Below are 23,679 nucleotides of genomic sequence, written 5' to 3'. Positions count from 1 at the left end.
CTCATTGCCCCTGTACAACAACCAGATATTGCCGTTCCCTGGGTGATATGTGTGTGTGGGTGGGGGGGTGTACAGGGACAATGATGGCATGCTTGGACTTGTAGTTTCTTAGCTGATATATATTTGCAGTTCTAGTGGATGTTTACATAATATGGGGGGGGGGCGAAAAAAAATGTTCTGCCGCGGGCGCCCATAACTCTGGTTACGCCATTGCCCGTCACCTCCAATACAGGAGTTCTAGCACAGCACTGTGTTGGAACTCCTGTGACAGGTGAGAGGGGAAGACAGCTCTCCCCTCTCATTGTATACACGGAGCGGCAGGCTTACTTTTAACTCTGACACTCTGCTCACCTCTCTCCATCCTGAAAACAGCAGCAACCAGCGAGGACGGAGCTGGGAGACGGAGCCTGGAGCCAGCATGCAGAGAGGTATTACAAGTGATCTTGGGGACATCGCCAAGATCACTTGTAAACAAACAAGTGGCTTCCCCGTTCTACATTTAGCCCTGCATGTGCAAAGTCATAGAGATGCACAGGTGGCTGCACGCAGTCCTCGGGATGCTCGGGAAGTAAGCGGAATGGTGCATGTTTCTGCTCACTTCCCGATCAATAGAGCCGACCTCCAAGCAGGGGCGGATCCAGAGTCTAGTCTCGGGAGGGACACTGCCAAAAAATAAGCCCTCCCCCCATCTGGCTCTTCCACTGCTACTGTGCCACCCCTTTCCTCTCTCACCGCCTATGTGTCCACTGCCCCTCCAGCTCTCCCCCGGTGTACAACGCACTCCCCTGGCTTCTCCTTCTGGGATCTTGCCGCCGCTGTAAGCCTTGGGCGGTCTGTACTCACACAAATTAGGCAGCGGCAAAGGCCGCCTAATTTGCCTGACTACAGTGCAGCCTCTGCTTTGGGTCCTGATTGTTCTGTGTGGCCGGCCGGGCTCAGCAGAGCGGCGGAGGGTGGGAACGATAATAATAAACGCAGAGTGTGGAGGTGAGTAATGTGATGCAGTGCAGAGGTCAGTAATGTGACGCAGTGTGGAGGTCAGTAGGGTGACGCAGTGCAGAGGTCAGTAATGTGACGCAGTGGGGAGGTCAATAAGGTGACGCAGTGCGGAGGTCAGTAAGGTGACGCTGTGCGGAGGTCAGTTAGGTGACGCAGTGCTGAGGTCAATAAGGTGACGCAGTGCTGAGGTCAGTAAGTTACGCAGTGCGGAGGTCAGTAATGTGATGCAGGGCGCGGAATTCAGTAGTGTGACGCAGTGCAGAGGTCAGTAATGTGGCGCAGTGCGGAGCTCAGTAAGGTGACGCAGTGTGGAGGTCAGTAAGGTGACTCAGTGTGGAGGTCAGTAAGGTGACGCACTGCGGAGGTCAGTAAGGTGACACAGGGCGCAGAATTCAGTAAGGTGACGCAGTGTGGAGGTCAGTAAGGTGACGCTGTGCGGAGGTCAGTAAGGTGACACAGGGCGCGGAATTCAGTAGTGTGACGCAGTGCGGAGGTCAGTAATGTAACGCAGTGTGGAGCTCAGTAATGTGACGCAGTGTAGAGGTCAGTAAGGTGACGCAGCGTGGAGGTCAGTAATGTGACACAGTGCGGAAGTCAGTAATGTGACGCAGTGCAGATGTCAGTTAAGTGAGATCAGTTAAGTAAGATCAGCGGTGTAAGAAAAGGGACTTACAGTGGTGATGTGCTCTGTCCTCATGCCCTCTTCTTTCTCTCCAGGTGGTGGATCCGGGGGGGGGCAATGGGGGGGAGCATCCATGTCTGCTCCATGTGAAGCCCCCAGCAGCCCTGTTGTGCCTCGTCTGCAGGTGCCTTCCCGCTCTGCTGAAACTAGCCAGGCAGCCAATGATGGTGCTGCACTCTCCCTCCCAGCCAATAGCAAGCAAAGGAGGGTGGAGGCAGAGCAGAGCCGTCAAAGGAGATTTTCAGAGTAATCTGCTTTTCAGAGTAATCAGCGAATTGTAATTGGCATAGGTCTACCTATGATGCCAATTACAGGCCTCTCTCATCTTTTTAAGTGGGAGAACTTGCACAATTGGTGACTGACTAAATACTTTTTTGCCCAACTGTCCGTGTGAATGAGACATAAGAGTCACACAGGTTTTTTCCGATAAGCCCTAATTAGGTTCACAAACATAAGGGGTTAATTGCACATGTCCAAAATAATTACCATGGCCATGTAGACAACAACACAGAGGTTACCATTATATGGCCACATTTGCCAAAGGCTCAATAAAGATAGCTACGGAGTACTGAGTTACAACTACAGCTCTACAGCTATTTCACTGACTGTCAGTAGCTGGGCAGCTGTGCGTTTTGAATGCCTTGATACCATGGGGTTGATTTACTAACCTTATAAACACGCCACAAACAAGTATACACCTCTGTAGTGTGTTCCCTCCTAGCATGATCTATTGGTGGAATCTAAACACCTTTGTAGTGTGTACACACCCAGCAGGTGTGTTGTGCAAAGCCCTGCATGAATTGCAAGGTGATGTTGTGTAAATTAGCTCTACATTGTGTTGCTTGCGTTGATGAATGCAGGAATGTAAATGCATGAGCTAACCATTTTTGTCTAAACTGTGAAGCAGCATTATATATGCATCATGTGCATGATTTTTCCATATATGGCATTAGTGGAAATATGCTTTTAGAGACTTTTTGGTTGATAAATACGTTTTGCTGTGTAAAAATCACACGCACCTAGTGCGTGCGTGTGTTTAGGTTAGTAAATCACCCCCCATATGTCAGTATATACATTATATGCAGCTTGCATACAATTATTTGTCTTCCTGTGCTGCTACGTCTGACCTCTCCTTTTAAACAGACTAATAGCCTGGCTGTCTCTGCCTTCTAAATCACTGCTCTGAAAATATGCATGGGGGCTAGGGATGTCAGAGAGAGATCAGAACAACTCTGCATACTTGTTACAGGACAGTGGCTCGGGATGTATGGAAGCCATTGGATCAGTGATGATGCGTGGACCTATATGGGTTGGACTTGATGGATGTATGTCTTTATTCAACCCCAAATACTATGTAGCTATGTAACTAAGTGTGACATGCAGCTTTGAGGACAGAGGCCTTCAATGACAACCTAAGTGTTTCCACAACACATATCCCTTTAATGTGAGAACGGCTCATTTACTATATAGGCCAACAACTGGCTATAAAAACAATTTTCAATCCATTGATAAATGGTAAGCTATAAATCCCACTATCTTCTTTGTATCACTTGGGGACTCAAGTTGTAAAACCCCCAAGAGTTTCAGTCTCTGCTCCCTCAACCATAATCTCATTGTCTCATTCCACCTGCTGCATTCCTGTAATGCAAGATAAATGAAAAATCCAAAAGGAAGCGTAAGACCACCTTTTGAAGTTGGTGCACGGATCTTAGTTCCAGGCAAATATAACCACCTGGTGAACAATCCAATTTATATCAGCTGCTATAACGTGGATATATCAGTATTGGGTAGGTTGGTCCTTTAAAGGTGAACAAAAAGTGGAACAGAATACCTGCAGAGTTTATTTGTTTCTATTCTGTACAAACCAGAATCTTCACACATCATACAACTATCCTTTCTTCAAGATCCCCAATACAGCATTATGAAAAAACAGGTGTCTTAGCCTTACCTCGTAATGTGCAACCCTCTGAGACTCGGATATTAACTGCGCATTGCAGATTTTGCAGTAAGTCTCAGTAAACAATGCTCTGTCCTCAGACTTCATCTGAAAATGCAAAAGCAAGACAAAGCAGTGGTTTAGCAATGTGACTCAGAACAGAATCATACGCAAAGAAAGGAAAAGCCTAAAAAAAAACAATGAGTTCACTACTTTAAAACATATATACGCCTTCATGATAAAAATAAAGACCTGAGTGATATGTTGCTCCTTAAACTGTATTTAGCTCATCTGAACAGCTTGTGGTCCTGAAAAGAAATTTCTCCTCCTATGTACATTTCAGGTGTCCCCGATAAAAACACAAGGCGAGAAAGAGGGAAGAAGGCTGCCGGCTGTTACTATCGCTATAAGAAAGAGGCAGAACCAGCATCCCTTTAGATGTACATAGTCACTGTTCTTAAAGCGGATCTTTACCCCCTTAGACTAAAAATGACATCAGCATACAGCGCTGCATGCTCCATGATATGAAATCATCTTACATTTACTAGCTACACAAACATATTTTTATTTTACTTATAGTTTCTTTTTTTTTTTTACTTCCTTGTCCACTTTGGCACAAATTATGTAATTGTGCCCAAGCGTTGCATCCTGGGAAGGTTACATCAGCAGTGCATTGCTGGGAAATCTCATGAGATCTCAGGGAAAGGCATTTTCCTCCCCTGAGATCATGTGCATGGTCACATGTCCTAGTCACATGAGTTTGAGGAAGTAAAGGGAAATGTAATGTGCCAGAGCGTCGCATTCTGCGAAGGTTACATCATAGAGCATTGGGAAATCTCATCTGTAATCTCATGAGATCTCAGGGAAAGGCATTTTCCTCCCCTGAGATGATGTGCATGGTCATATGTCCTAGTCACAGGAGTTCCAGGAAGTGAAGGGAGATCTAGTAACCTGCCCTTAGTTAAAATGGCCACTGTCATAAGGTCACTGGGGATAAAAAGAAAAATAAGGTATGCAAAAAATAAAAAGACCGCAATTATCTAGAAGTATGTGTTTGTAGTTGTTTGTCATTACTAAACATTTCTAAAGGTGCCTTTGTTGTTATTTTGAAGATCAGGGTAATGTTCCTCTTTAACTGCCATCGTGTATGAATATCTGCTAAATGAACATGATTTCCAGGGGCATCGCATTCTTTACTGATCTTTTTTTTGCTTGAAATTGAATACATTTAAAGCCAACCGGCCAGTCATTATAAACTTTTAAAGTCACCACAACATGACTTTCTTTACCATTGTTAGCCAAACTATGCATCCTTCAACCCTCCTCTATGCATCCTTCAACCCTCCTCTGTGCATCCCTCAACCCTCCTCTATGCATCCTTCAACCTTCCTCTATGCATCCTTCAACTCTCCTCTATGCATCCTTCAACTCTCCTCTATGCATCCTTCAACTCTCCTCTATGCATCCTTCAACCTTCCTCTATGCATCCTTCAACTCTCCTCTATGCATCCTTCAACTCTCCTCTATGCATCCTTCAACTCTCCTCTATGCATCCTTCAACTCTCCTCTATGCATCCTTCAACCCTCCTCTATGCATCCCTCAACTCTCCTCTATGCATCCCTCAACTCTCCTCTATGTATCCTTCAACCCTCCTCTATGCATCCCTCAACCCTCCTCTATGCATCCTTCAACCCTCCTCTATACATCCTTTAACCCTCCTCTATGCATCCTTCAACCCTCCTCTGTGCATCTTTCAACCCTCCTCTATGCATCCTTCAACCCTCCTCTATGCATCCTTCAACCCTCCTCTATGCATCCTTCAACCCTCCTTTATGCATCCTTCAACCCTCCTCTATGCATCCTTCAACCCTCCTCTATGCATCTCTCAACTCTCCTCTATGCATCCTTCAACTCTCCTCTATGCATCCTTCAACTCTCCTCTATGCATCCTTCAACGCTCCTCTATGCATCCTTCAACTCTCCTCTATGCATCCTTCAACTCTCCTCTATGCATCCTTCAACTCTCCTCTATGCATCCTTCAACTCTCCTCTATGCATCCTTCAACCCTCCTCTATGCATCCTTCAACCCTCCTCTTTGCATCCTTCAACCCTCCTCTATGCATCCCTCAACTCTCCTCTATGCATCCCTCAACTCTCCTCTATGCATCCTTCAACCCTCCTCTATGCATCCTTCAACTCTCCTCTATGCATCCTTCAACTCTCCTCTATGCATCCTTCAACTCTCCTCTATACATCCTTCAACCCTGGATTTTGGAGAATGAACTCCAAATTGAGGATTTCCCTCAATTTGGAGTTCATTCTCACTTCCTGTTGTGGCTATCAGATAGGAAGTGAAGAAAAATCTCCCGAGTGGGACACAGATAGCACAAAAAAAAGCTGGCAGGAGTTATAAGCCTCCTTTACTTTATCCAAAACGAAAAAGTTTTGGCTTGAATGATTTATTTTTTTTTAGGTGTAGAAGATTCATTAATTTTACTTGTGCCCAAGCTGAAATTGGGCTGTAAAGTATACCTGTCATAAGAGAAATATGTGGGCTGTCACTTCTGGCCTCTGAAAATGCTAGTTATCTGGCTGTGCATAGCTTTAAAGGTGCATTCACATCAAAATTGGAAGGAAATTGCAAGTCAAGGGAGGGTCTGTTGACTTGCAATTGTACCTTCCAATTTCCTTCTGATCCATTGCGATCCTATTTTCAACAGATGCTAACGGAAGGGCACAAAAAAAATAATGGGTTTGAATGGGGCCAATTCACACCGGATCCATTCTGTTACATTGCACTGCAAAAAAATAGTGAATTGTCTACTTTTTCCAGTCCAATGTAATGTAATGCAACATATCGGAGCAGTGTGAACTAACCCCATTCACACCCATTCATTTTTCAGTGCCCTTCCATTAGCATCCATTGAAAAATGGACTGCAACGTGTGAATGGGTCCTTATACTCTGGAGTCACAGACCTAAAATAAGCACCCAGTAAAAGAGTGCCATAAGAGTGCTGGAATTTCTAATATGTATGCTTGTTTCAAGTCAGTCACTCAGAAAGCACTGAAGCCAAAGCATCAGCATGACAGCCAGGGAACAAACATTCTCAAACTTAAATGTCAGCAATGGCAGCCTGTATAATTTTCTCATTGCAGGTGTACATTAAAGTGGCTGACAGGTTTCATTTAAAGATAAACTCCATTCTTTCTGCACATTAAAGGTTATTCTTGGTATGTATTCATGTTATCTAGGCCTTTTAAGTTTTCTAGGCATTTTTAACATTAAATTGGTTTTAGAAAGGTATCTTTAAATGCAAAAAAAGCAATTTAGTACACAGTGATAGTTTGTGATTGCCTTAGTATTATAGGGAAGCAATGAGATAGGAGCTTTGAAATGCTTTATTTTATCTATTCCTGTATTTGAAGACATCCTTAGACATATATATCTCAGATATCAGGAAGAGCTGGCAGACTGTTATGGATTCCAACTAAGCTCTTTCAAGGAATAAAGGAAAATGATAAAGAATATAAATGCATATTTGCATGATCTGCATAAAACAGATTAAAGTGGACCTATAGTCAAAGCATATTCTAAAACGAAATGGAAAAAACAATTAGTAGATCTCTGCAATACATAGACATTTCCCCATGTTTTATCCCTTTAAAAATGCTGCAAGTACACAAATATAACTGTTGATGTTGACCGAATTGGTCGCAAACCGAATCAAACTGTGATCAGACCGCGATCTCAACTAGAGGAAGCCACGATGATGTGTCAGAGCAGGGAAGATGGCTGCGGTTGTGTTCGTCGCCCGATGCAGAATTTGCCAACGGAAGAAAAAATTTGCCGAACTTCCTGTTCGCGAACCGAATTGTTAGCGAACAGAAGCGTTCATGAACCGAGGTACCACTGTATATAGTGTGATCCTACCTTCCTCTTTGATCTGACAACGCCGTCCCTGAATTCATAAAGAGTGTTAGATAGCACTGAGACTGGAATGTGCCGGTCACTAACGCTGTTGAGCTGTTAAGTGGGCAAAGCCTGGTGGGTGATACTGAGAGACTAGTTCCCCATCAGGTCTGCCTCCCCTTAGATTAATAGCAGATGGCAGTAGGTGTATTCCACAACCAAAAGCCCTGCAGCCAACAATGTCCTAGCAACCAATGATGCATCCCTGGCCCCATTCAGCTGCCATCTGGGAGATTCCCTGGCCGATAGCTGCATGTAAAAATGGCCATTACTATATTTGTAATTACCAGCCAGAATTCCCAGCCCTTTTGTTTGCATTCAGGTTCCATCTACGGAATCAGCCCCGCTTATTTCATTTCTGATGAATTACGGAGGTCACAGTCTATTCCACAACCACCCTATATCTATATAACACCTTCTTGTGCAAAGGAAGTTATCGGCTCACAAGATTTCTGGCATAATCACAGGTATTTTTTGCACTTGTCAGACAGATATAACAAACTTTCAATGGTATGTTTCGCAAACCAAAAGGGAGCAAACAGTTAATTGTTCACACAAATGTAAAAAGAGCCTGTTTGTATACTACAATAAATAAAACAAAGCCACTCCATGTTTTATACTTACTTTTTCAGCTGGTGGTAAGAGGAGTCTTTGCTCTGTTGAATTCCTATGCTCCTTAGCCCCATCTAGTGGCCATAATGTGGTGTGAATCTAAAACTAAGAGGGTTATGCTCTAAAGAGCCGAAGGATCCAGTCGTAGCTTCGGCTTCGGCTCGATTTAGTCACCTCTGCATTTCGCTGACGTACTGGCTATTCACTATAGCCCGTACAGCAGCCGAAGGCAGCTGAGCCGAAGGCATATGCTTCGGCTCGGCTGAGCCAAAGTGACAGCTGAAGCGTGGAGAAAAGGTCGGGCGAGAGGCCGACCAATCTCCATGCAAATGACAGCTGAGCAAGCCAGCCGTGAACTCACGGCAGACTCCGCTCAGTTGTAATGACAGATCACCGTCCCCAAATGACCTGGTGATGCTGATCTGTCATTAAACAATAACAACTGGGCGGAGCCGGCCGTGACGCCCAGTTGTTATTCATAGGCCTGGCAGGTGCCGGCCAATAGGAAACAGTTGGGCGGAGCTAGCTGTCACCACTGCCCAATTGTTTTTCTTTTGCTGGCATCTGTTAGATGCTTCATTAAGCGGCGGGAGTCCATCGCAATGCGGTCGGGTCGGCGGGTGGCGGGTTTTTTTTTTTTAGTTTTTCTTTTTTTATATTTTTATTTCTTTTTTAATTATCCTATTTTCTCCATTTTTGAAATATTTTTCAATTCTGCTCGGTACCTCAGAGGTACCGAGCAGAATAGCCGAGCCGAATGGCGCTCGGTGGCAATTGGCTATTCACTTACTGCCGTTCGGCCCCTATGAGAATAGGGGTGAACGGCAGCGAGGGAGCTGACAGAGGTTCGGCTCAGTGGATCCAGATGTTGGATCGGCTGAGTCAAACTCCTTCTGCAGTTCGGCTCAGCCGAACACGCAGAACATGTTCGGCCGACCGAAGGCAGCCAATGTACGGCTGATTTTAGCCTATGTACGGCTGAAATCAGCAGCACAAGACTGAAGTGACTAACCGAACAGCATTCGGCTCACTTCACTTCGGCTGGGTTATGCACTCGTCTGCCTTTGGCAGCTTTGTGAATAACCCCCTAAGACTTTTGCAGAGCTGTTCGCACTGCAAATGTTTTATATATTCACTCCTAAGAATCTTTGACATATTACACTTTCTCAAACTCAGGTTCTCTACAGGCTTCAGGAATAAGCTAAATAAACTAAGTAGCACTAAATGCACCGAAAACCAATTCTTCCTATTTTTAAACAAATATACTTTCTCAAGCCTGATGCTTTTTCTGCCCCTTTAACATTGCAGGAATGGGATGTGTCAGCCAAAAGATAAACCACCAAACATACTTTTCAAATTCAAATATGCCTGAACTGTATTATCCATTCTCTGATCACTCACTTTATAGTCCTAATTAGACGGCATATTTAACTTTTTCATCGGATGCCCGCGGCATTCTGTCAAGGCTTTTTGCTGTGACTTCTCTATTGTTCTGTTAAGTTTTTACTGCTACATTGACAGGAGCATCGTGCACGTCACTACCGTGTAGAAAAGCCAACCTGCTATTCTGCAACCTGCGCTTCACTGATAAGGCTGTGTGTTCTTAGAAGCAGTGTGGCTTTGAAATTCAATTATACCACCAGGCTAGTGATCTAGAGCACTGGGCATGGAATAAACTCGGTGACTGATGAAAAAACAACTATTTACCCAATGTGAGATTGCTTAGATTGGGCAGCATGGTGGCTCACTGTATACCTCTGTATCCTTGAAGCACTGAGGTCCCAGGTTCAAATTCCACCAATTACACTGTTTGCATGGCCTTGGTATGTTCACTCTGTGTTTTTGTGGGTTTCCTATATCTCTTCCTACCTCCCAACATTTTGAGATGAGAAAGAGGGACAACTTCCAGTGCAATGTATTTACACAATGGACAAGCTTCTGCCACACCCCCCATTATGTGGGCCATTAAGAATGTATATGCCAATAATAATAATAATGGGTAAACCCAGAATTGTTTCTGTTACCATTACTTTTCCTTTATACAGGCTTTTTAAACTAGCAAAGGCAATTAAGAGATAAGATGATGGCTTTGGTGCATAATAACACTTTTGGTAGTTAAATAGAACCTTTTCATTAATACTTGTGCACTAGACCAAAAAGAGGGACAACTGAGGAGGAAAGAGAGACAGAGGCATTTGGTTCCAAATGAGGGACAGCTGTAAGGTGTATGTGTTTCTGACTCATCCCAAAATCCAAAAACAAATTAGTATGATTACAGAGTTCTACCTAAATTTCCCAAGAAAGTGTGTGTGTGTGTGTGTGTGTGTGTGTCTGTGTGTGTTTGTGTATGTGCATCAACGGAGCCACGGTTTCTAGTACAGGCACCCTGTCCAGTGTAAACTGAAAACTGGGGAGAGAGGTGAGCACAGACCATCGGGGGAGCGGTGATCAGGTAAGTCCCAAAACTGTATTGAGAACCCGGGGACACAACAAGAGGTTAGAAGAGGTTCAATCGTAGAATTCGCAAGGGGTATTTCACTGTGAGAGTAGTGAAAGTTTGGAATTCCCTCCCACAGGCGGTGGTATCTGCTGATAACATTGATAAATTCAGGAAACTGCTGGACGAGTTTCTTCTCTCGCAGAATCTACAAGGATATGGGAAGTTGTAAAGCCAGAAACACACACACAATCGCATACATAGGTTGAACTGGATGGACCTTGGTCTTTATTCAACCTTACATACTATGTTACTAAGGAGGGGTATATGTGAGTATATCTGGGTTGCCATTCATCAACAACTGCACCCCAAAGCACATCTACAGTGCCCTTCAGTGCCAAACCGATGCTATAGCACACCACAACATTAATTCAGTGATCCAAGATAACTGCAAGGAAACTGATGCACAAATATCTGTGATCTAAGGCTTGCAAGCACAGGATTTGTGACAAGCTAGAAGAAAGATGATGGCAGCATTAGAGAAGAGTGGGACCAACAGGGAAAACAGTGAGTGGGGCAGGCAGCATGATCTATAGCTAGTTTTTCCCATTAGAGATTGTACCCACATGCAGTAACAATTTTAGAATACGCAGGTCGCAGAACTATATTGGTTTACTACAATTCCGCCTCAAATCTAAGGATACAGAGAATAAACAATAAGAAATTGACATTTACTTCTCTCCCTAGAAGGGAGTCAGCCAGGTAATGATGAGGAATACTGCCTGTGATCAGTGCCATTGCCCACATTTTCTCAGACACTATATTACTGTCAGTGACCCGCAGATACATCAGAGAAGATCAATACAATAGATAATCTTTAATGATCTCTGTGAGGCCCTCAGCTGCCCTCGTCTCGCTGTGCTCTGATTTTCCAATTGACATCTGCTGATTTGTCTACTTGTATTGGGAAGAGTCACAGCGCAGTCCGTGGTCAAGTTATCACACGTAAGGATGGGTCAGCACGGCTGTGTACGCTGTAATTAAATTCCGATGGAAAGAGTCATTAACTCAAACAAGCTTTGCATGTGGTGATACAGACCAAAAGACCAAAAAAATATATATTTGTGTCTAAGCACGGGGACACTAAGAAAAAAGCATTTATTTAATGGGAAGAAAAGAGCGGCAACATTACGGAGAACTTTTGGAGCTTATGGTTTGCAGTGTTTTTAGGATAAAGATGTTGTCTTTCTACTTTAGGCCAGGTGCAGACTGGAAAGCGTACAATCTGCCTGGTGCGACTGGGGTGCCAATAGAAAAGAAGGGCACCGCCAGTACGACCAGCGGTGGTGTGCGATTCTGTGGTCGTGCACGAAACCTCGCGATCGTGTGCGGTTGCACACATCAGTTGCAGCATGGCCCCATTGACTTCAATGGGGGTATATCCGCGCTGCAATCACTGAAAAAAAGTACATGTACCTTTTTTGCAACACACATCATATGGTTATGTCCGCCGCGATCGTGCACAATTGCGTAATGGCGGAATCGCAGTGGGAAACCGTGCAATCTCCCTGGCGCTACTGGGGTGCCATTAGAAAATAATGGCACCGCCTGTGCGATCAGCGGTGGTATGTGATTACATGACCGCGCGGTTTCGTGCACGACCGCGCAATCATGTGTGGTTGCACACAGCGATTGTCGCGCAGCCCCATTGATTTCAACTGTTGAAAAAAGGTACATGTACCTTTTTTGCGGCATGCACCACACGTTTTTTTTCAGCCGGGATCATGCGCGATTGCACGGGCAGAATTGCAGCAGGAAACCAAGCAATCTGCTTTGTGCAACTGGGGTGCCATTAGAAAAGAATTGCACTGCCAGCACAATCCGCGCAGCTTCGTGCATGATTGCCGCACAGTCATGGATCGCCCAGGTGTGAACCTGGCCTGAAAGAATATATGTAGCCAATTACTGAAACCTCAATGCTCTGTACCGGTCTCCCAGTTGCGCTCCTGCCTTGACACCATGTCACACAGGCTTCTAATTGAGACTACAAGTGGCGGCTTCAACACACAATACACTGGCATGATCCACTGTTTCCACCATCAGGGAACCTGCCCGGAAAAGTGCCATACAGACATCACCAGAATGCATGTAGACAAGAAGTAGGAGATCAGCGGTACTTAGTTGCAACCAAGGATGGAAAAAAAAGTATTGATTAAAAAATGTCAATTGTATAAAAAAAATGCCAATTGTTTATGATACACAGTGCTTTTACCCAATTAAATGTTACTCAGTTGGGGCTTCCATCGACTCTAATTTTAAACCCCAGCCACATACACTAAAATCATTACAAGGCTTTTCTATTGATGTACAAAATACATTTGTAAGCCAATATGAATGGCAATGAGGAATGATGGCAACCAAACACCTAGTACACAGAATCATACTGATTTTACTGCTTTGTTGTCCTGACTTCAACATTTAGACATTAAATGAAAGGTGAGAAAAAAAACTCAGGAGGTCATCATATAATGTCTGTGAGTACCTAGGTGTTATAAATGTGTCACTGCTTAAAGTGACATTAAAAGATAATCCCCCGTTAGTGTAAGTACTTACCTTAAAGCATGCCTCTTAATCCGATCATCTTCTTCTTTAGTGTAGTTTTCAGCTGTCCCTCCAGCGCTGGTGCGGATCTCTGATCCAACGCAGACTCCTCTGTCGTCGTCCCCTGGATGTCCCACGGAGTCTGTGCGGGTGCACGCTGCTTCACAGACTTACCGTGTGTCTCTCCTCGTCTCCCGGCCGAACCTCTGAACTGCACATGTGCCCGCCCCAAGATCCTTTGCGGCCGCCCGAGACTCTTCAGATGTTCGCACAGGTAAGTTTAAACCTATTTTAAAAGGTTTTTGTTTTAAAAAGTTTTTGCATATATCTATTGTTTGCTAGCAGTAGGTATATGCAAAAACACACTGAGGGTTTAATAACCCTTTAAAATGGACCTTTACCCCGTTGGCTAAAAATCAAATCAGCGTGCAGCTCTGCATGCTCATATGATATCATCTTACATTCATTAGATAAACATATTTTCATTTTACTTCCAATTTCTTGTTTTGATGTAAAGTGCCCAAGCGTCACATCCTGGGAAGGTGACATCAGCAGAGCATTGCTGGGAAATCTCATCTGTAATCTCACAAGATCTCAAGGAAAGGCATTTTCCTCCCCTGAGATGATGTGCATGGTCACACATTCTAGTCACGTGTGCCAGAGTTCCGCAAAGTAAAAGGGAAATCTAGTAACTAGCTTTAGTTACATAGTTACATAGTATTTGAGGTTGAATTAAGGCATAAGTCCATCAAGTCCAACCTATTGTCCATCAAGTCCAACCTATTTAAAATGGCCACAGTCAGATGACTGGGAGGAAAAAAAATAAGGTATGCAAAGAATACAAAGCCGGCAATTATCTAGAAGTATGTGATTGTAGATTGTCATTACAAAACATTTCTAAAAGGTACTTTTGTTGTTATTTTGAAGATGAGGGTAAAGGTCCGCTTTAAGGTTTGTAAGAGAACAGTCAGAAAAATGAGGGTGGAAAGTCTGAAGAGAAGCCATCATCCTCCTGTCTAGACATTGTTACTAAACACTGTTAATAGTTTGTACATCCTTCATCTAGGTGCACACATTCAACAAAAGATACATCTCACAATACAGACAGAACACAATGAAGACATTTTATCCTTCAGAAATAGTTTATTTACATATTCCTTTCCAAGAAAAGAAATGTGACCAGTTCTGCTGCATTCTATTTTATAAGAAGCAAACAATATTTTTTTATAAGCTAAAAGATATAGATAAAAAAGGTTTTAAAGGATAAGTCTATCCAAAATGAGTTCTAATTTTTGGGTGAACGCTATTGGGTATCAGCAGCTTGCTAAAATGTACTAGAATGGGAATATGATTCCACATTCACCCCATTCTTTAAATTCTTTGGTTTTGTGTCCCAAGTCACTGTTGTTTTTTTTTATTTATACATTATATAGACCGTTATGTGTTCTAGAACCAGGTAAAGATCTGTCTTATTTGATTCCTGTGGCATATCTCAGTTACACTGGTATCGCAGATCTAACTGGATGCCCAAGACTCCAGCACAAGCTGAGAGACACAACTGTTTGTCACAAAGCTGAGCAAGGAGTACCAATGCCACAGCAGGTACCATACATCCTGGAGAAAATTCACCTTACTAGGAAGGTTTTAAGGCCCCGTGCAACACCAAGCCTTGAAAGGGAACTTTACCCATATCTTCAAAATAACAACAAAGGCACCTTTAGAAATGATTAGTAATGACAATCTACAAACGGATACTTCTAGAGAATCGCAGACTTTTAATTGTTTGTTGCATACCTTGTTTTTCTATTCTTCCCCAGTCTTCCGACAAAGGCCATTTTTACTAAGGGCGGGTTACTAGATCTCCCTTTACTTCCTGGAACTCTGGCACATGTGACTAGGACATTTGACCATGCACATAATCTCAGGGGGGGGAAATGCCTTTCCCTGAGATCTCATGAGATTACAGATGAGATTTCCCAGCTATGCGATGCTGATGTCACTTTCCCAGGATGCAATACTTGGGCATGATTACATCATTTGTGCCAAAGTGAACCAGGAAGTAGAAAAAGTAAATTGTAAGTAAAATAAAAATATGTTTGTTTAGCTAATGAATGTCAGATGATTTCATATCAGTATGCAGTATGCTGTATGCTGATGTGATTTTATGCCAAAGGGGGTATAGGTCCACTTTAATGGATCTTGGAGAAAATTCTATACATGTGTGTTACATCATAGAGCAATTTACCTGCAGAAAACATTGTTTTCATGGGTACCTGTGCTTCATACAAAATTGCCTTTTACAAAATAAAATGCAATTTTTTTGACACAATTGCACAATATGGGAAGTGTTGAAATCAACAGAGGCACATTAGCTCTGACAAGGTAACAAATTATTTGACCAGCTGGAATCCAAGCAAAATATGAAAACACTCAAAAAAAAGGATACATGCTACAATGTCTGCGTCAATAGTTAGTGAGTATGGGTAACCTACCCTTTAAAGTCAAACATAGATTTGGCTGCATTTAACAGATTCAGGGGACACAGCCAAATCACTAAATTACCTTTTCTGACATTCAGCTTGTGGACCCATTGCTGGTATCAGCTTGTTAATGTTCCTGATGCTACACCTAAAAAAATATAGCCTAGGGATTTCCCTAGTTGAAGCACTGCCTTTCTTCTGTGTCTACTTAAGGCCTCATGCACACACACATCATTGCAAGAGAGGGAGTAAGCGCCAGCTGAATAGAGATGGACTGCGGTAAGCCTTACTAAATCTGCATGCAGAGCCGGATTTCCCACAAGGCTAACCAAGGCCTGGCCTCGGGGGAGCAGGTATTAGAGGGGCAGCAGGGATGTGGAATTCATATCTCCGGATGCCTGGGACATGCAGTTGTGGGCACTGGGCGGGTAGTTTTCTACATTTAGCCCTGCTTTGGGCAAGCAGAGCTAAATGTAGAGCGAGGAAGCCGCCGCTTGTTTCGTACAAGTGATCTTGGCGATGCTTGTATGCAGTCTGCATACAGGGGGGTGCATTGAGGAACCTGGTCTTGGGGCAGCAGAGAGAGTAAATCCGGCCCTGTCTGCATGTGCTTCTTTGATGTGGATGGGCCCCCAGCTCAAATAAAGCTTAAGGTATTGGTTCTTATAGGAGCAATATTTCCTGGATGCCAGGTCTGACGGCATGTTGTTAACATACAACCCGCAATGGCTCTCTGTGTCCCTTTAAATTCTGGATAAAGCTCTACTTTAAATAAAAACACCTTTCTAGTTTGGAGAGAAATATCGTCGCACTTTTTGGGTCACCGCTGTGTTACTCTGTTGACTAGTAATTATACAAGTACCGAGTCTGATTACCACTAGGTAACAATAAGCATGTTATATAAAAATATAGCCTAGGGATTTCCCTAGTTGAAGCACTGCCTTCCTTCTGTGTCTACTTAAGGCCTCATGCACACACACATCATTGCAAGAGAGGGAGTAAGCGCCAGCTGAATAGAGATGGACTGCGGTAAGCCTTACTAAATCTGCATGCAGAGCCGGATTTCCCACAAGGCTAACCAAGGCCTGGCCTCGGGGGAGCAGGTATTAGAGGGGCAGCAGGGATGTGGAATTCATATCTCCGGATGCCTGGGACATGCAGTTGTGGGCACTGGGCGGGTAGTTTTCTACATTTAGCCCTGCTTTGGGCAAGCAGAGCTAAATGTAGAGCGAGGAAGCCGCCGCTTGTTTCGTACAAGTGATCTTGGCGATGCTTGTATGCAGTCTGCATACAGGGGGGTGCATTGAGGAACCTGGTCTTGGGGCAGCAGAGAGAGTAAATCCGGCCCTGTATGCATGTGCTTCTTTGATGTGGATGGGCCCCCAGCTCAAATAAAGCTTAAGGTATTGGTTCTTATAGGAGCAATATTTCCTGGATGCCAGGTCTGACGGCATGTTGTTAACATACAACCCGCAATGGCTCTCTGTGTCCCTTTAAATTCTGGATAAAGCTCTACTTTAAATAAAAACACCTTTCTAGTTTGGAGAGAAATATCGTCGCACTTTTTGGGTCACCGCTGTGTTACTCTGTTGACTAGTAATTATACAAGTACCGAGTCTGATTACCACTAGGTAACAATAAGCATGTTCCTGGATATTAGGCAACTAATTACTACCTAAATTTGTGTGATTGAATACTAATGAGTGAAATTTACCATGAGTATCAGTGCTTGATTTTTCCCGTCTCAAGGTTTCTATTTTCGTGTGTTTCGAAGTGTGAGATCATTTCTGGCAGCTGCTAACATGGGGTCTAATTTAATTTTGCTTTTTCATAGCATTTTAATGACAGTTGCAAGATCTTCGTGTGGCTCATGTGTGAGCTGACTGTACTCTTCTCTGCAATGCAGGGCTCTTCAACAAAGAAAATTATGTCTACCTGTCCATCAGCAGGTCATGTCAAGTGCGCTCAATATCTCTGCTAAAAGAAAGACAATCAGGGTTAGCAGGACTGCCAAATACTTGTACTTTACTTGCGATATATTTATTTAAGGGATATTCTAAATTTAATTTTTAAAATATTGTTATAAGCGGAAATACATGTTGATAAAGTAAATTAGTTTTCCTCTTTGGTCAGCTGTATGCTGCCAGCATGACCTTTGCATATAAAGTGAATAGTGTTATTAAAGGGTTATTAAACCCTCGCGTGTTTTTTCATATATCTACTGCTAGCAAGCAGTAGATATATGCAAAAACATTTTTTTTAAACCCTTTTAAAAGGGGTTTAAACTTAGCTTGTGTCTTCGCCGCACGCTCCCGTCCGAACATCTGAAAAGTCTTGGGTGGCCGCAAAGGATCTTGGGGCGGGCACATGCGCAGTTCAGATGTTCGGCCAGGAGACGAGGAGAGACACAAGGTAAGTATATGCAGGGGCGTCCCGAGGCTGGGTGACACCCGAAGCGGTAACCGAGTGTCACCCCGCCGAGACGTCACTGCGCATGCGCGTGACATCACCACACGCGTGCGCGATTACGTCATCGCGCACTGCGCCAGTATTCTGATAACTGCCTGCGGCCATCTTCGTGATGGACGCCGGCAGAGAGAGGAGGACTCCCAAATTTAGTGTCACTTTAAGTGAAGTTTGAGGTTCATATCCAGAACAATCTTAACACTCTTCAACTGTAACTGGGCATATTGATCTGTCAACCTGTTCTCTCCACTGATAATTTACAAACTAAAACTTGAATATGCCTCCAGAGATCTGCAGAACGCTATTCATTTTCAGTAACACTTATAAAATATTTAAGAAAAGCATTTCATAGTTAGAACCCGCGAATTGCAACTATTAAGTGTTGGCAACATCCTACTTCCTTGTACCTTACCGCAATCTTGTTCATTATAATATTATACAGAATACCTTGCCACTATGTTAATGACGATATAAAAGGGAATAGCTGTGCAATATGTTAGAGAATTTTGAAACATTCCGCTTGTTTTTAGAGACTTGATTAAGAATCAAGGACATCATTAGAAGTAACTAAGCACCAGCCACCTCCAGAAACTGCTCTTTTTGATCTGCACATTTACACAATGTTATTAATGTGAAAAAAAAAACACAAAATACATTGTTAAAGAGAGGAGTTGTTCATCTGTAGCAGTCTTGACAGAATTTCAGTTGGAAAAAAAAATGAAAGTTGTACTTGTCCTTTGCAGAGATGGAGATAAGCCTAATTATTTTTCTATGGAGCTCCCATTTAATATCGCCATCTGTTTTACGGTAACAGTGTGTTTACTGTATTAGTGAAGCCAAAATTCTTGTTTGCACCCAATACGCAAGGGCTCTTGGAATTACAGTGTGTTTATGTAATGTTACATGCCACAGAGGATCTCGCTATTTGGACCATATGTCACAAAGGCATACATGTCACAGACATGGCAACATAACCATAAAGTAGGGCAAGGGCCCATTTTAAATGGATCAATGACGAATTCTGAATTTTAAAAAAATGATCTACATTTACCTGAAATTTGTCACATGGGTTAATATCACTGTTCCTGAGCTCCATAATGTGAACTCCTTGGTTAAAGCCCAACTCCGGGCTGGCCTAAAAAATTCAAAGTGACACCCCCAGCATATGTGACCAATAACAATGCAGCAGCCAATAACAAATGTATTCTATATTTACATACGAGTCCTCAATGGACTTCTGGCAATAAAAAGCAGATAAAGAAATACGTTTTTTATGCTATCCAAAGTAATTTGATGTCTCCTTTCATCCGTATTTCCTAAGCTAGGAAAAAGAAAAGGAGTATCTGACAAAATGCTATGGGCTGCACATATTATCTTTAATCTATTTCATAAGCAAAGCCTTGAATGGTATAAGAATAATGCTCCCAAATGTAAGATATACAGAGACTTAAAGTGACACTAAACTGAGGAGTTAAATCTCAAAAATGTATTCAAGTATCCTAACTATTATCATAAATGTAACTTATTTGTGTATCACTCGGCTGTAGTGGGGGGTTGGAGTGGTGGCTACTTTACAACAAACACAGGGACCATGGGGAACAAAAGCAGCCCCCCTCCAGAAGGAAGGACAATGCCAGTACCATTTCAGAGATGATTGGAGGATCTACAGCCGAGTGATACAGACATAAGATACATTTTTGTTAATAGTTAAGGTACTTGTATGCATTTTTAAGATTGAAATCCTGAGTTTAATATCACTTTAACTGGAACTTAACACTCTCACATATGAAATGACGTAGAACCTTCCGTATTTTCCTCCAAACAGTTTTTGGCTGTTCTGATGCAATCCTTTCGTATGCGTTCAGTCTCCCTGTCATGTTTCCAGTGCATTGTGGGAGAAAGATCAAGAAAATCTGACTGACTGCTATGGATAAGAAAAACTATTTGCTTTAGTACTATTAATATCTGAAACCCTGTATTGGCAATACCAGCAATGACAGTAACCGATTTTATCATCAATACTAAAATGTAGCTGATCCTGGTGATTTCCCTGGTGTGGTCTTAAATGCCGAGCAGGCTTGGAAACACTTTTAAAAAAATCATAAGTGCCGTTTTGTTCTTTGGCAGGTAGATTAGCTGCATGGTGACCTCAGCTCTGGGCAAGGTTATAAAATGTTATTTTTTGTTTTGCCTATTATATAATCACTTGCTAAATGTTACAACCAAAAAAGCACAGCCACAGGGAGAGCTACTGGGCACTTGGTCAATATTTAAATGCCAGTACACTATCGAGAATAGAATAACCTGAAATAAATCTTGTAACACCAGGAATCATGAAAAAAAAACGCACATCCTGCTGCAGGAAAACACGAGCATGTTATGCCAACATTTTAAAAAAGACAATCCCCTTTTTAAATAACAATTCCTGATGAGTACAATCTAGGGTAAGTCCAGTTATCTCTTTTACTCCGATACATTCATGGACTTGTACCCAGTTTGTGATTATTTTCCAATTAAGCCCAACTTTTGTTTGTAACAACCGGGAAGAACATTTTTGACTATTTTTAAAATAGTGATTTATTGCTAGTGAACGTTTTAACCTGCAGTTATAAATTAAACTAAGAATTGGCTAAAAATTCAGTGGACACCTGACCATCACATCTAAAGAGCTTGTTGGATACCTCATTCCAAAACCATTAATATGGATTTGCAGCCATAACAGCCTCCACTCTTCTAGAAAGGTTTTCCTCATAATCTTGCGGTGTGCCTGTGGGAATTTGTACCCATTCTACCAAAAGAGCATTTGTAAGGTCGGGTACTGATATTGGACAATAGTTTCTCCACACCAAACTAATCTAACCATATATTTATGGAGCTGGTGTTGTCAGGGCTGCCCCTACCTTTCTCGCGGCCAGGAGCCAGGAGAAGGGGGCTGAGCTGTCAGCCAGCCTGGAGGAGGTTGGCAGGTGACCGGGAGGAAGTGGGTGGCTGGAGGCAGCAGGCAGCTGAGCTGTGAGCCAGGTGGCCGAGCTGTCAGTGGGGAGAGTTTGAGGGGGAGGGGGCAGCGAGGGGTTGCCCGTGTTGCCTATGCTGCCATCCCCTCCCCGCACCTGCCCCCCCAATGAGATGCCGGCCAAGTAGGAGGCAGTGGGCGGCCAAGCTGTCAGTGGCGGGGGGCTTTGGGGGTGCTGTTGCTCGCCCATGGTTGGACACAGAGGCAGAGCCATGCTGAAACAGAAAAGGGTCTTCCCCAAGCTGTGGCTGAAAGCTCATAATTGTCCAAAATATCTTTGTGTACTGTAGCTGTAGCAGTAGCCTTTACTGGTGGAAAACAAACAAACTCAAAAACAAACTTTCTCTCATACAGTGAAGGCGTGATGGTCAGCAGCCCATCATAAGTAATTAGTAACTACCAAGAGAAATACATTACTCAAGGGAACCAATTACACATAGAGCCATGCAAGTATCTGAATATTCACTCTTACCTCTGTCATATTCAGAGGTCATTAATGCCGACATGCCCAGACCAAATTTAACACTGACAGTATGCTGCAGTTAACTTTCTAATAACCCTATGATTTATTTTTTAACCAGCTCAAAACAAGCATGTTATAGCCCCTTCCTTTCCAGGCCATATTTCTGTTTTCAATGCTGAGACAGTTTTCTAATCACCTGATCATGCAATACTGTACACACATTTATATCAATTATATCATTTTTTGAGACAGAGCTTTGTTTTGGTGGTATTTTAAGTGAGACTAAACTTGGGACTTAATCCATAAAAATGTATCTTATTTGTGTATCACGTGGCTGTAGATCCTCAAATCATCTCTGAATTGGCGCTGACACTGTCCTTCCTTCTGGAGGGGGGCTACTTTTGTTCCACATGGTCCCCCTGTGTGTGTTGTAAAGTAGTCACCGCTCCAAGCTCACTCCTGTGATGGACCACAATCCCATGTTTAGTTTACTGATTTGTATTCAAGTTATAGTCTATCCCCGGAATGAGCTTGGCGCGGTGGCTACTTTATAACACACACAGGGACCATGAGGAACAAAAGTAGACCCCTCCAAGAGGAAGGCACCAATTCAGAGAAGATTTGAGGATCTACAGCCGAGTGATACACAAATAGGATACATTTTTGTTGATAGTTTAAGGTACTTGAATGTATTTTAAGATTTAACTGATGAGTTTAGTGTCACTTTAATAACCACTTGTTTTTTTTTGTATATATAGTAGAGTATGAAAAAAATGTATATCCCTTACTTTCTGATATAAAGGTTATAAAATGAAAATGGCCCCTTCTTGGAAAGTAGACACCCCAAGGTGATCATATTTTTGCCAACATTTTTTGGGAAAATAAAAACGTGCTGGTATTGAGGTGGTTACGTTGCGCTTAGCCTTCAACCCTTTTCCTGTCAGAGCAATTTTTGCATCTTCTGCACACATGTTAAAATGCACATTTAGGCCTGAAGTTTACTAAACACCAACCACCCCCCCCCCCTCCTTGAGGGCAGGGACTGAAGTGAATGTACACTGTGTAAAAGTGCTGCGTAAACTGTTGGCACCATATAAATACCTGTGACAAAATAAATATATTCTGAAAGCAGAGACCCTGTAGAATAACATGGTGGCAGTTGATATTAGCACAACTGTTCATCAAACCCAGATTTTTTGTAAAATAAAATACCTTTACATGAATTTTAGTGCACATATAATACCCAATTTTTTGTAAAATATAAAAGATGAGATTGCTTAAGTAAATAGATGCCAAACATGTCAAACCCGCACCATCTTTAATGAACCCTTTGTCTGCTGCAACCTCCCTTTCCTCTCTTTAGATTGCCTACACCAATCTTCCTTATTCCCCTTTCTCTATTGTGGGAGGAAGGGGTGAGCTCCCACATGTGAACAGTAGTGCCTTTAGCCTATGATATATGCTGTCTAATGACAGCGGGATGGCAGGAATTTTGTATCATAATCATGTCATCATAGACGCATGATGAGCCAGCCAGCTGCCACAGCCTGTCTCCCCCTTCCTGCAGCATTGGAATCTTCCGTCTGTAGACCTGATGATTTACGGGACCTTATAACGCTGCAGAGGAGGGGGAGAGACTTTTGAAGGACCGGTCTAAGAAGAAGCCGGCTTGGAGCTTTGGGGAGCTTAACTTTAGCATGTAGACACAAATGAGCATTTAACCCTTGCAGTGTGGGGGTAGCCCCACGGCAAGGGTTATTTTAAAACATTTTACAAAATTCCTGGAGTTCTTTAATCCTGTGTAAATGGGAAGCTGCTGAGCCATTGGCTTGCTTAGGGGCTGCCCCTCATTTTTTTACTCCTTTTTGCCTCCCCTCCATTCTTCTCCGCTTTCCTCCACCCCCCTTTCCCTTACTGGTTCCTTGCCTTCATTCCTCCTCTTTTTACTAACACTCTAATTTTAACACTTTTTCTCCCTTCTCCTGAGTCTATTTTCTCCCCCCCCCCACCCCCCCCG

The 23,679-nt window shown here is 43.0% G+C and overlaps 1 protein-coding gene across 1 annotated transcript in view; it reads right to left on the bottom strand.

Moving 5' to 3' along the window:
- Positions 1 to 23,679, bottom strand: part of ZMAT4 (zinc finger matrin-type 4) — a 327,812-nt gene that overhangs the window by 262,692 nt on the left and 41,441 nt on the right. The window contains exon 2 of the mRNA XM_018559909.1: positions 3,630 to 3,725. Coding sequence (XP_018415411.1) covers positions 3,630 to 3,725 — 96 coding nt within the window. The remainder of the gene's footprint in view (positions 1 to 3,629; positions 3,726 to 23,679) is intronic.

The sequence above is a fragment of the Nanorana parkeri genome, unplaced genomic scaffold (genome assembly GCF_000935625.1).
Source record: "Nanorana parkeri isolate BGI_ZX_2015 unplaced genomic scaffold, ASM93562v1 scaffold2, whole genome shotgun sequence".
Lineage (NCBI taxonomy): Eukaryota > Metazoa > Chordata > Amphibia > Anura > Dicroglossidae > Nanorana > Nanorana parkeri.
The sequence above is the reverse complement of the archived record's forward strand: the minus strand, read 5'-3'. Positions and strand labels throughout refer to the sequence as shown.